Raw genomic sequence first — 12,027 nt, forward strand, 5'->3', positions numbered from 1 at the left:
TTATATTTCAAGGTGCTCTAGTCAATGGAATCTTTTCCTTTTTTTTTACAATCAATTAAGTTCTTTGGTGTCTCTATCTTCATATATACTTGAACATGTATATTATACATAACATTCAGCAAGACCAAATCTATCATATATATATGCTACTAAAGAACTATATATGTACCTTGAGGACTCATAAAATGGTCACAAATATCTAATAATTGATGAGGAGCAAAAAATTTGATGTTGTAATAACTCCCAAGAATCCTCCATTAGAACAAATATAAAGGATAAGTGTTGGAGTTCCAAGCTGAGAGGAATATCAGATTCTACAGAATAACCAAGTCAGAAAAAGAAATAAAATTCTAAATAATAATAATAATAACCCGCTTTCAAATATGGGAATATGATTCCCACTTTTTTTTTGGTCTGGGAAACGAATAAGAATGATAATTGGGTTAAAATTGGATCAATACTAGAACCTAATTATGAGTTGCCAGTTAAGAAGTTGGTATTTTTTCATGAATTGTATTTGTTAACATCAATATTTTTTTTTTCCCAGTACAGATATGCATGTTCATCTGTATAAATAGATTGGTCAAGCTATAGTACATTTGTTAATAGAAAATAATTATACAATTTTCTATTTATTTTTTAAGGGAAGTTGTATTGCAAAGAAATTGTAATGGAATTGGAATAATGTTTTAGCACTATCTTAGAATGGAAATTAAAATTAGAGAAAATGGGGTCCACAAGCACAAACACAAAGTGAGGAAAAAGTATAGTTATAAGGAACATAGTCACATACACTATATCTAATAATAATATTATTCAGGTCACCGAACATAAAAGGATTGAGTGTTTTCCATTGGTTCTATCAAAGATTCCATTCTACCACATTGGTTCCTCCTCTCTCCATCTTTCAGATATAAATACATGCTTCTTCATGTGCTTTGCGCTGAGGAGTAGTAGTTTGCACTGAACAACAAGAAGAAACAAGCACAACAATTTAGCTAAGTTCACTCATTGATCATCATTATATTATCTGATATAGCAAAGTGATCTGCAGATAATAGAGAGGTAAATGCTCAAACAATATAATGGTTCTCATATCATTAGAGGAGTCCGCCACCTCAATTATAGTTATAACCGGGTTGATAAAATGTGTTTGCAGGTGGAAGAATGTACCATCATCATCATCAAGGGAAGAATATCCATTCCTCAAGTTCAAGAATGGCAATGTCTTCTGAGAGGCACATGTTCCTTCAAGCTGCTGGAAATGGGTCCGGGGGTGACTCTGGGCTTGTGCTCTCCACAGATGCCAAGCCTAGACTGAAATGGACACCAGATCTTCATGCCAGGTTCATAGAAGCAGTTCATCAGCTTGGTGGAGCTGACAGTGAGTAACTCACTATATATCTATAAATTCACACTAATAACTAATAACCACATACATCTCATCATAACAATAATAATATATATTGCTGCTGCAGTACATATACAAACCACAATTTGACACCATGTCACTTGTGGATCATCAAATAAAATGAGCATGGAGATTTTTCAATTCTCTAATTAATGCGTGCTGTACAATAATCTTTTTTTTTTTTTTTTTCTTACAGAGGCAACCCCAAAAACAGTGATGAAACTCATGGGAATTCCCGGGCTTACCTTATATCATCTGAAGAGCCATCTTCAGGTAAGACAAGAGATTCGAGTTAGTTTATGTCTGATATTTTTGGTGTTATATATGTATATGATCCTTCCTCTCAAGTTAATTGACTCCCAACTATATAAATTATTTTGAATATAGCATATGGGAACTTCTGTTTTAATGCTTTTCTCCCCCCCAACAAAAACTCAGTTGTTTCGCCATAATCATGAAATCACTAGTCTCTTGATTTCCAAGCCCTGTGCACACATGCGTGGGTGTATATATTTTTAGCAAATTCATAATATATTATTTAAGGCTGCTAAACATTTTCTTGTCTGGTGGATCAGTGTACATGCTAAATTGCTGTATAAAGAAACAAGTTTCTGTACATATATGATGTGCATATGCAAAGAGCTACAAATAAAATCCAATAAATAACTTGTATATGGTACAAAAAGAATTAATGATATCCTTTTTCCCATTTTGACAACAGAAGTACAGACTGAGCAAGAATCTGCAAGGACAAAGTAATAACAACGTGCCTCACAAAATTAGTAAGTGGATAATCTCTCTTTTCATAATCTTATTATGAAACCACGCACGAATTGAAGATCAGACTCATGTTATTAGTATGTCACACAAAACCAGGTGCAAGTAGTGTATCTACGGGAGAAAGACCCTCTGAAAGCAATGGCACTCACAATCATATGAACAACAACACTTTAAACACTATTCCGTCTTCTCCTCAGTCGTCGAATAACAAGTAAGAAATAAAAAAATTTTCACATACATGCTTCTTGTATTATATATATATATATATATATATTCAATCAACATTCTGCAAGTAGTGAGGTTTCATAGTAGTAACTAATTATTAAACTTGCATTATTCTGCTTGTACCAGAGATTTACACATAAGTGAAGCACTGCAGATGCAGATAGAGGTGCAAAGAAGGCTAAATGAACAACTAGAGGTGTGTATGTGATACCCTTTTACCAACTTAAATAGAAATTTAACTTTGCTTAGCATCGCACACCTCATTCAATTATGGATAGATCAGTTGAGTTGTCACCCTAATAGTATACGATACTATGATTAATTAGTCCCAACTTAAATACCATACCATGCTTTCACTATATTCATCCCATAATAAATCAAATTAAACCACTTATGATATTATAATATACATTAATAAACACAGACATGGCATCTGTATGTGTGTGTATATATATATTTGGTGTATGTATGTGTATTCAAAAAGATATTTTCATCATTCATAAAAGAAAATAAAAATGATTTCGTTCTAATTAAGAAAGAAATTGGAACGGGTTTGACAGGTGCAAAGACACATGCAGGTGAGGATAGAGGCACAAGGGAAGTACCTGCAAGCAGTGCTGGAGAAAGCTCAAGAAACACTTGGGAAACAGGATTTGGGAGTAGTAGGGCTTGAAGCTGCAAAGGTCCAACTCTCTGAGCTTGTTTCCAAAGTTTCCTCTCAGTGCTTGGAGCTTCAAACCAACAACAACCACTTACCAAATAATAATAATAATGACTGCTCCATGGACAGTAACAGTTGCCTCACATCAGAACAAGAGAATCTAAGGCCCTTCATCAATGGCCACCACCATAAATTCATGTTGGAGAGAAACACCACCACCACCACCACCAACTTTCTGACGCCATTAGGGAGCAAGAACAATAATAGTAACAGTGCTGAGAGAAGAAGCTATGTAGTGGAGAGAAGTCCAAGTAACTTGTCTATGAGCATTGGACTTGAAAGGGAGACAGAAGCAGCGATGATGATGAGTAGTGAGAAAGGTTCTCATCATCATCATCATCATCATCATCAAGATTATACGTTGCCACCTTCTTCTTACTTTTCAGCACCAAGGCTTGACCTTAACGCACGTGATCAGGATCAAAGTCATGAAGCAACTGCTGCAACTTGTAAACAGCTGGACTTGAATGGATTCAGTTGGAGCTAATTAATGATAGGTAGTAGTGACATACATACATAGATGCATGCATGCATGCACGGTTTCAAGCTGTGGTTGTGGCTGTGATGCCAAAAGTTGTATAGGGACATATATCGAACAGTTGGCATGCCAGTGCAGCGAACTACTATATATTATACTGTGTACAACAGTAATTAATACTGCCATCACAAGTGGGGATCGGGGTAACAAGAATAGAGAATGCATGAATGTACAAGGCAAATGTATTATTACTTAATCATACAAATTAATTATCCGAAACTATATGTATGCAAGTACGAGAGTTATAAGTTAATTACTTTTTGTAATTTATTTAATAAGTTGAAAGCTGAAACCAAATAGCAAATGAAATAAATAATAGTATAATAGTATTGTTTTACTCTCTGGTTATTGATCAAGACATGCAAGCCCGATAGATTTTACTTAGCTTGAACAAACTCAAAATTGCGTCTAGTTATGAATAAATAGTTGCAACTAAAATGAAAGTATGAAACATTCAAGAGTTGATGTTCGTTTTTCTTTTTTTTTTTTTTTGTTCAGGAAGAGTAGGTGTTGCGGTGTTGGTCGTATGATAAGTTTCGGCCGTTTAAATAAAATAACAATTTTTGGTGATCCAATTGAATTTGAATATGCGCCCATAGTTTGTTTGTTTTAGTCCAAAACCTTTTTATTATTTTTATTCTTAGGTTATGATATTTCCAAAGGATGTTGTAGACTTTAGATACTGTATGCAATTTAATTTTTGGTAGATGACAAAAAGGAGGTTAGTGACTAAAGTTGTTGTATGAAATGCAAGATGTGTTACATGTGAATGGCGAATCGGGTCGGGTCGGGTCGGTCACAATTAACACTTACCCTTCGTCTCTTTCTGTGTTTTTATATATAAATATAAAATAATAAAGAAAACAGAAAGGCACTCCCCAGCATTCCTTTCCCTTTGTCTCGTGAATCACTTGGCTTTCTCCGCTGCCACCAACCACCGCCGCCTTCTTCATCCCCTTCTCCCTCTTGTAAGCCCCCTTTACTCTCTCTTCATTGCCTTTCTCTTTATGAATTCTCACATCTCCTATTCGTGCAACACTCTGATCCGTTCTTTTTTAAATGATTTTGTCAACCCTTTTTGTTACTATGCTGTTTATTTAACTGTTCTTCAGATCCTTAGGGAACTTGCTTATTGTTTTCCATCTCTTTTGCTCTTTTTTCTCCCCTATAGTATTGGGGGTGTGTCTTTCATGCAAAGCAAAAATCTCTGTTTATTTCTTGATGTAATTATGTGGTACTGTTACAGTTGAAAGGTCTTTGCTTTTCATTGTTTTTGTGTTTTTGGGTCAAGTGTGTGCATGTGAGTGTGGAGTTTGAGCATAGTTTTGTTTGAATATTTGGAGCTTCGAGTGAAGAGCAGAGAGCTGCCAGCTTGCTTCTTCTCATATTGCTCCATAGATCAAATGGCCTCTTTTTATACAACGGAATGGAATCACTTCCATCTTTTGTGTAACTTTTGTATCTGGCTTAAATTCATGCAACATTGCAATGTGAACCTGATTTGCCATTTGCTTTTAGGGTTCAACTTTTTTTTTTCTTACCTTGCCCTCTGTAATTTTAGATGCAGCTGTGCTTTACGCTGCTCTCTGGGAATAATTTGAAGTTTTCTTCTGCATGTTGACTGTGCTTGCTACCAAGTTGTAATTTGATGCCATAAATATGGACAAATCATTATGCTTATGTCATATGCGGTGTCTTGTTATGTTTTTTTATAGTGAAATTATAAAAGGATCCTAGAAACGACAGTCCTTGTTTATGCCATTCTTAAAACGAATCTTTATGTAATGATACCAGAGTTTGTGAACATCAACATTGTTAATTGCATACCCATGCTTTGATACCTACTTTCAGGTTTTGTTGTTTTGATGAACAATGCACCGAATTACATATAGCAATTATACAGTTGCACTTAATGTACAATTTTAGTCTGGTGTTTTGCATCTAATGAATATATTTGCCTAGAAGTGTTAATCTTATTACCTTTAACTGAACTCGAATCGGTTTCAAGTATATGTATATATTGTTTGAACTTTGCTTTGTGCTTGATAACTAGTCCATTCTGTAAGAAGTTAATGTTATATGAATGAATTTGTTTTCAGGGTAGTCATGGCAACCCTATCAACTGTGAATCTTTCCCCACAATGCACGTTTCAAACTGCAATCCCAAATCGATCCAGCGCTGCCATGGTGAAGTGCCCTTCCTCCATTGGGTCGGTGAGGAGTGTTTCCAGATCATTCGGTTTGAAGTCGTCCCATTCATCCAGAGTGACTGCCATGGCTGCTTACAAGGTTAAGCTGATTGGCCCGGATGGACAAGAGAATGAGTTTGAGGCCCCTGACGACACTTATATCTTAGATGCAGCCGAGAATGCCGGAGTGGAGCTCCCTTATTCCTGCCGTGCAGGAGCATGCTCCACCTGTGCAGGCAAGATTGTCTCTGGCACTGTGGATCAGTCCGATGGCGCGTTCCTCGACGAGAATCAACTGAATAAAGGATTTTTGCTAACCTGTGTCTCCTATCCAACTTCAGATTGTGTGATTGAAACTCACAAGGAAGGCGATCTATACTGAGAAATGGGGACTGGGAACCGTAGCTAGACTTTGCAGCCAAATTTGCTTGTTCTGCTTTATCATCATAAAACCTTTGTTTTGGGATTATTAGTGACTTGGGATATGTGTTCTACTACCTCCTGTTGGAATTAAATGTGATAACTGATAAGTGTTACTATAACTCTAGTTGGATTTTTCGTGTTTGGTGAATTTCAAATGTGACACAAAAGAAAAATCTCGTTGAGTCACCAGAATGTCCTAGGACCAATGAACTCATAAATTATATATTGAAACTTGAAAGTGTTTCTTCGACTGCAGAAATTAAAATGACTTTGTTGCTCCTTATCGAAGCCTTGAAGGCCAATATCTAGTTAAGAACTAGTGTTGTTCAAATAAGTATTCCTAATGATGAGAAATGAGGCATTTGCCATGTTATGAGTTATGACAACAATAAAAGAATGATGTAAAGAGATGGAGATCCGAAACACGTGCCATGAGCCGTCTTTCATGGTCATGGAGGTGTTCAGTTTCAAGTTTCAACATTGAGCATGTGATGTGATGTCACCACTCACTACTCACTTCAAGTATACGTATGTTGACAAATGTGTAAATACTAAATACTTTACAATTATTATCATTACAAAGAAAGTCTCAGCATTCTGTCTATGGCCAATAACAGAGGCCCCTCCTTCTTCCTCACTCTTCTCTTCCATCTACTAACCATTTCAGCTTCATTTGTGCAAATAAGTTCCCTTGGTTTTGGAATCAACTATGGCCAGATAGCCAACAATCTTCCATCTCCATCAAGAGTAGTGCTTCTTATCAAATCAATGAACGTGACTAGGATCAAGCTCTATGATGCTGATCCGAATGTGCTACTCGCATTCTCCAATTCCAATGTCCAATTTGTTGTAGGCTTTGGAAACGAGTACCTTGCCAATATGACAGACCCTTCCAAGGCTCAATCATGGATTCAGCAGCACCTTCAACCTTACCTTTCACAAACCAAGATCACCTGCATCACCGTTGGAAATGAAGTCTTCAACACCAATGATACCCAGTTAATCATGAATCTCCTGCCAGCAATGCAGAGTGTTCATGGCGCCCTTGTTAATCTTGGATTAGACCAACAAGTTACTGTCACAACAGCACATTCTTTCAACATATTAAGCAATTCATACCCTCCTTCCTCTGGTTCCTTTAGGCAAGATCTGCTTCAATATATCCAACCTCTTCTTGCTTTTCACTCTCAATTCAATTCACCTTTTCTCATCAATGCATACCCTTTTTTTGCATACAAGGACAACCCAAGTGAGGTTTCTTTGAGCTATGTACTATTCGAGCCCAATCCCGGTTCCATCGATCCCAACACCAATCTCAACTATGACAACATGTTGTATGCTCAAATTGATGCTGTGTATGCTGCCATCAAGATGCTGGGCCATACAGACATTGAGGTCCGGATTTCAGAGACAGGTTGGCCTTCTAAGGGTGATACTAATGAAATTGGAGCCACACCAGAGAATGCAGCAACTTATAATGGTAATCTGCTGAAAAGGATAGAGCAGAAGCAAGGAACTCCTGCAAATCCATCAGTTCCAATTGATATTTATGTGTTTGCTTTGTTCAATGAAAATTTGAAGCCTGGACCCGCATCAGAGAGGAACTATGGCCTTTACTATCCTGATGGCACCCCAGTTTATAACATTGGATTGCAGGGTTTTCTCCCTGAGATGGTTATTGCATCCACTTCCAATGTAAGTAGATACTACTCCAAATCTTTGATCTTAAGCTTCTCACTTAATTTGTTAATTTAGATTTCCTTTGTTATACCTACATACCTACCTGTCATAATTCTCACATACACTTTGTTTTGTGCATCTATATCTGATCATTCCATTGCTCTTAATTTGCAGGGTTCTGCTGTTAATTTTCTTGCCTGTATAATTACATGCTTTATCTCCGCTTGGAAGCTTTTGAGATTGTGACATTCAGAAGGGAAGGGTCAATGTAAACAGGATTCCCGAATTCATATACATGATTCTTTTGACTTTTGAGACAAAAAGTTATTAAGGTGAGGGGAAAAAATATTATCCCTACAAATTTTTTTCCTTTTAGTTTTTGGTTGTTAATTTCCTTGTAATTTTATTAGCAAGGGAATTGATAGTATTATTTGATGCATTACTATTTCAATTGGAATAGATCTTTTTCTTATATTTTATTATATGTTAATTTTAACCAATAATTAAACATTTTTTTTATGGATCATATGCCATTTGGCTATATTGAGTAATGATAAATAATCAACACAAAATCATATAAAATTCACATGAAAAAAAAAAACCTTATTCCCTGTTTCATTTGAGTATTTTTACTATTTCTAAAACTTAAAATAAAACTCTTCTGTTTGTATTTAAAGTGTTTATGATCATGAATATGTAATAATCGTTGTAGTGTAGGATCCATTCTATCTTATCTGCAAATAGAAATGATGATGGAGCTGTGTCTGTGTGAAAGTTCAGTTGGAGGCTCAAAAGGGAAAGCGGTTTCTATGTAACCATTGTATTCTTGACTTTACTATAGAGCTGTATACAAATTTAAACAATACGAAAATCATGTGATGGGAGAGTTTTGGAACCATACTTCAGAAATGCTCTGCCTAAATAATAGGAATTGAAGCAGAACCTGTTAATGCTGTCCAATTAGTGTTATGTTATGTAGTAAGTGGATTCTTGTGCCGCCCATAACCACCCCAAGAAAAACCTTCCTCTACTCGTTAATTATTATATATGTCACATCATTTGGGCACGTATTTTCTTTCAAAAATTTATGGTTGTAGTAATTTTCTATTAAAAAAAATATGATACAAGGGTCTCCAACTTGCAATCATGCATATGAATGAAATTCTCCTTGTCTTAAGCTATAAAAGAGTCCAAATTGGTTGCATCAGATTGGAGGAAAAGAATAGGTTTGATGATCCTCATGCCAGAAATTCAAACCCCACAAGTTTTTGTCCATGATTGTGAACCTTATCTCCGATATGACATAACCTTTCTCCAATAAATTTGTCTTCCCACATAAAGTTAAATTTTTTCTGGATCATACCTAGCTGGGGTAGTTGATAATCAATTAACTTCCACAATGATTGATTCACGTACAGTATTGGAATGAAATCCAGTTTACTAGTTTACCATAGAAGTTGATTAGTAGATGATTTCTATTATCTCCAATGTTTTTGTGTTGCATAAAAGACACATGTGGAATATTCTAGAACGTGAGGGTGACAAACAAGTGAGCTGGTGATCGCTTGGTGGGACTGGGATGGTCCAGACCTTTGAAAGTGAACAGCATTTGCTCCTTATTTCCCTGGTAACAATGCTGTCAGAGAGGATTGAATTGAACAATTTATCTCTGCCTCAATGATCATATGCTTCCATACGTGAACTTTTGGTGAATTCAAGAGGCCTTTTTTTACGCAGATATCTTAACACTTGTCAGTTGTCAGCAATATTAACATTACTAATACCACTAGAGAAGATTTAATGGGTTAACAATTTTTTAACCAATATGTAATCCATAGGTTTTTGTTTATTCTCTCTCCTTCATAAGGGAGCATCTTGAATATTTCTCTTTTCTTCTTATAAAATTATCGGTTAAGAGAAGGAAGTAAAATTGACATGGATGGTAACAATATAGTTGAATTTAGAGAATTATACAGGGGTGCATTCCCCTAGGTAGTGCATATGTAGGGGAAAGGCGTGGATCTTAATGTAATGTATATTCATTAACTAATTAATTAATGAGATGATTACAAGAGAGAGACAAAAAGCAGTAGAGATTTTATTATTTTATAATAATTGTTGGAAGGAAAATGAATAACTATGCAGTTGCGTAAAAAGTAAAAAGGCAAGGCATGCAGCATGAACAACACACGGACAACATTTCCACCATCATCCATGCATTTTCCATGAAACCCTCACTTCACGGGCTCAACTCCACGCTCCTCCGCCACGCCGCCATCCAGATCGCCGATCACAACCTCAACCAAGACATCCAGAAGCTCCTCGATGGTAACTTCGCCAGCCAGCTCCGCCTCCGGACCTTCATCTCGTGGCGGCGGATCATCCATCACGACGTCGCCAGCGCCGGAGACAGATCCTCCTCCCGGAGCACCATTCCGGCGACGCTCCGTTCCCCTCTGTTCTACCGTTACTGGCTCGATTTCCGTAAGGTCCTGAACGATTGGGCGAGGAAAAAGCGATTCCAAGCAAATATCATGGATGAGCTGATTCGGTTGGTGAAAGTCCCCATTGACAAGAAAAACGGTATCTTGGATGGGAATTTACGAAAATACGGTTCTTGTGCGGTTGTGGGGAACAGCGGGATCCTGTTGAAGAGTGATTATGGTAGGTTGATTGATTCGCACGATGCAGTGATAAGGCTGAACAATGCGAGGGTGAATAACTTTGAGAACAAGGTTGGGAAGAAGACAACAATATCATTTGTGAATAGCAACATTGTGCACCTCTGTGCCAGAAGAGTTGGATGCTACTGCCACCCTTATGGGCCTCACATCCCCATTGTTATGTATATTTGTCAGGCCATCCACTTTCTGGATTTCACTGTCTGCAATGCTTCCCACAAGGCTCCCCTCTTGGTAACTGATCCCAGGTTTGATGTCTTGTGCGCAAGGATTGTCAAGTATTATTCATTGAAGAGGTTTGTGGAGGAAAGTGGCAAGACCTTGGACGAGTGGGGGAGTGCCCATGATGGGGCTCTCTTCCATTACTCCTCTGGATTGCAGGCCGTCATGCTTGCTCTGGGCATTTGTGACAAAGTTAGCATCTTTGGATTTGGTAAATCAGCTTCTGCCAAACACCATTATCATACCAACCAGAAGGCTGAGCTCCATTTGCACGATTACGAGGCTGAGTATCAGTTCTACCGCGACCTTGTCGATCGCCACAACCCTATACCATTCCTCTCAGACAACTTCAACATCCCCCCTGTTGTTTTATATCACTGACTCTTGCCTATCATGTTTTCCATCTTTATCGTGACTGAAATTCTTAGTTAGATGCGTAGATAGCGAGTTATAATTATAAGCTACGGAACAGTGACTCAAGTTTCAATGATTTGTAATGTCCGAAAAAATTGCGTTGTATGTAGCTAGCGTTGATAACACAGCAAGTGTAATTTTTTGTTAGTTGAATATACACTGAACGATTAGGCATGCCATATTGCCATTATATCTACAAGCCTACAACTTGTCTTCTTTTTTATTGTTACTCGGTTGCCATCATATTCACTAAATAACTTCATTCAATGGCGTGTAATCTAGAGAGGGAAACAGCTAGCATCTCTTGTGTGTTGTTTATATAACAGAACATTTATTAATGAGAGAGTGTTGTATGTATGTAATCCGCAATCCCGTTATGTCATATCATGTATGTTCAACAAAAGAACACTACGTACTACATACTGGTAGAGTTAGAACTTAGAAGGCCATCTACATATTGTGAGGACAAGAACTTGACACCCAATACTTATAACTTCATACAAACTTTTCTTTATTTAACTCTTTATGACTTTTTATATTTGTTATTCTTTATATACACATTTTTTATGCTAAAGTCAATATCCTAATTCCTAAAAAGAAAATTGAATGGAGAAAAAATTCTAAACAAATAAAAGTGTACACCAATTTCTACTAGGAATTTTGTTTATTTTAATGCAATGTCAAGTATTTTTTAAAGGGGGGTGATATACAATTTATTTTTTATTCCGAACATTGAAAATGAA

The 12,027-nt window shown here is 36.8% G+C and overlaps 4 protein-coding genes across 6 annotated transcripts; all 4 read left to right on the plus strand.

Moving 5' to 3' along the window:
• The first annotated feature begins 852 nt into the window (after positions 1-852).
• LOC130969496 (myb-related protein 2-like) lies at positions 853-3,946 on the plus strand. 3 transcript variants are annotated; one of them, XM_057895241.1, is made up of 7 exons: positions 853-1,065; positions 1,160-1,384; positions 1,608-1,684; positions 2,133-2,193; positions 2,270-2,402; positions 2,543-2,612; positions 2,995-3,946. In XM_057895241.1, the coding sequence occupies exons 2-7, from the start codon at positions 1,168-1,170 to the stop codon at positions 3,622-3,624; spliced, it is 1,188 nt and encodes a 395-aa protein (XP_057751224.1). In that variant the 5' UTR covers positions 853-1,065; positions 1,160-1,167; the 3' UTR covers positions 3,625-3,946. The 3 variants fall into 3 exon arrangements, with proteins under 3 accessions (XP_057751224.1, XP_057751222.1, XP_057751223.1); XM_057895239.1 differs by having other exon boundaries at positions 2,977-3,941; XM_057895240.1 differs by having other exon boundaries at positions 2,288-2,402; positions 2,977-3,940.
• A 457-nt stretch (positions 3,947-4,403) lies between these two features.
• On the plus strand, positions 4,404-6,406 carry LOC130969214 (ferredoxin, root R-B1-like). Its single transcript, XM_057894856.1, has 2 exons — positions 4,404-4,643; positions 5,775-6,406. Exon 2 carries the CDS (start codon positions 5,782-5,784, stop codon positions 6,244-6,246), a length of 465 nt encoding a protein of 154 aa, XP_057750839.1. The 5' UTR covers positions 4,404-4,643; positions 5,775-5,781; the 3' UTR covers positions 6,247-6,406.
• A 295-nt stretch (positions 6,407-6,701) lies between these two features.
• Positions 6,702-8,394, plus strand: LOC130969213 (glucan endo-1,3-beta-glucosidase 14-like). The gene is made up of 2 exons (XM_057894855.1): positions 6,702-7,982; positions 8,142-8,394. Exons 1-2 carry the CDS (start codon positions 6,891-6,893, stop codon positions 8,211-8,213), a joined length of 1,164 nt encoding a protein of 387 aa, XP_057750838.1. The 5' UTR covers positions 6,702-6,890; the 3' UTR covers positions 8,214-8,394.
• A 1,746-nt stretch (positions 8,395-10,140) lies between these two features.
• On the plus strand, positions 10,141-11,318 carry LOC130969821 (beta-1,6-galactosyltransferase GALT29A-like). Its single transcript, XM_057895717.1, has one exon. The coding sequence runs from the start codon at positions 10,193-10,195 to the stop codon at positions 11,249-11,251; it is 1,059 nt and encodes a 352-aa protein (XP_057751700.1). The 5' UTR covers positions 10,141-10,192; the 3' UTR covers positions 11,252-11,318.
• The last annotated feature ends 709 nt before the right edge of the window (positions 11,319-12,027 follow it).

This window comes from Arachis stenosperma, chromosome 3 (genome assembly GCF_014773155.1).
Source record: "Arachis stenosperma cultivar V10309 chromosome 3, arast.V10309.gnm1.PFL2, whole genome shotgun sequence".
NCBI classification, from domain to species: domain Eukaryota; kingdom Viridiplantae; phylum Streptophyta; class Magnoliopsida; order Fabales; family Fabaceae; genus Arachis; species Arachis stenosperma.

What these genes read in the sequence shown, in the direction of transcription:
- LOC130969213 (XM_057894855.1), top strand. Translation starts at nt 6,891, where the DNA reads ATGGCCAATAACAGAGGCCCCTCCTTCTTCCTCACTCTTCTCTTCCAT. An exon ending in TTATTGCATCCACTTCCAAT is followed by an intron (nt 7,983 to 8,141) that starts GTAAGTAGATAC and finishes CTTAATTTGCAG; the next exon opens with GGTTCTGCTGTTAATTTTCT.
- LOC130969821 (XM_057895717.1), top strand. Translation starts at nt 10,193, where the DNA reads ATGAAACCCTCACTTCACGGGCTCAACTCCACGCTCCTCCGCCACGCC.
- LOC130969496 (XM_057895239.1), top strand. Translation starts at nt 1,168, where the DNA reads ATGTACCATCATCATCATCAAGGGAAGAATATCCATTCCTCAAGTTCA. An exon ending in TCAGCTTGGTGGAGCTGACA is followed by an intron (nt 1,385 to 1,607) that starts GTGAGTAACTCA and finishes TTTTTCTTACAG; the next exon opens with AGGCAACCCCAAAAACAGTG. An exon ending in GGCTAAATGAACAACTAGAG is followed by an intron (nt 2,613 to 2,976) that starts GTGTGTATGTGA and finishes CGGGTTTGACAG; the next exon opens with GTGCAAAGACACATGCAGGT.
- LOC130969214 (XM_057894856.1), top strand. Translation starts at nt 5,782, where the DNA reads ATGGCAACCCTATCAACTGTGAATCTTTCCCCACAATGCACGTTTCAA.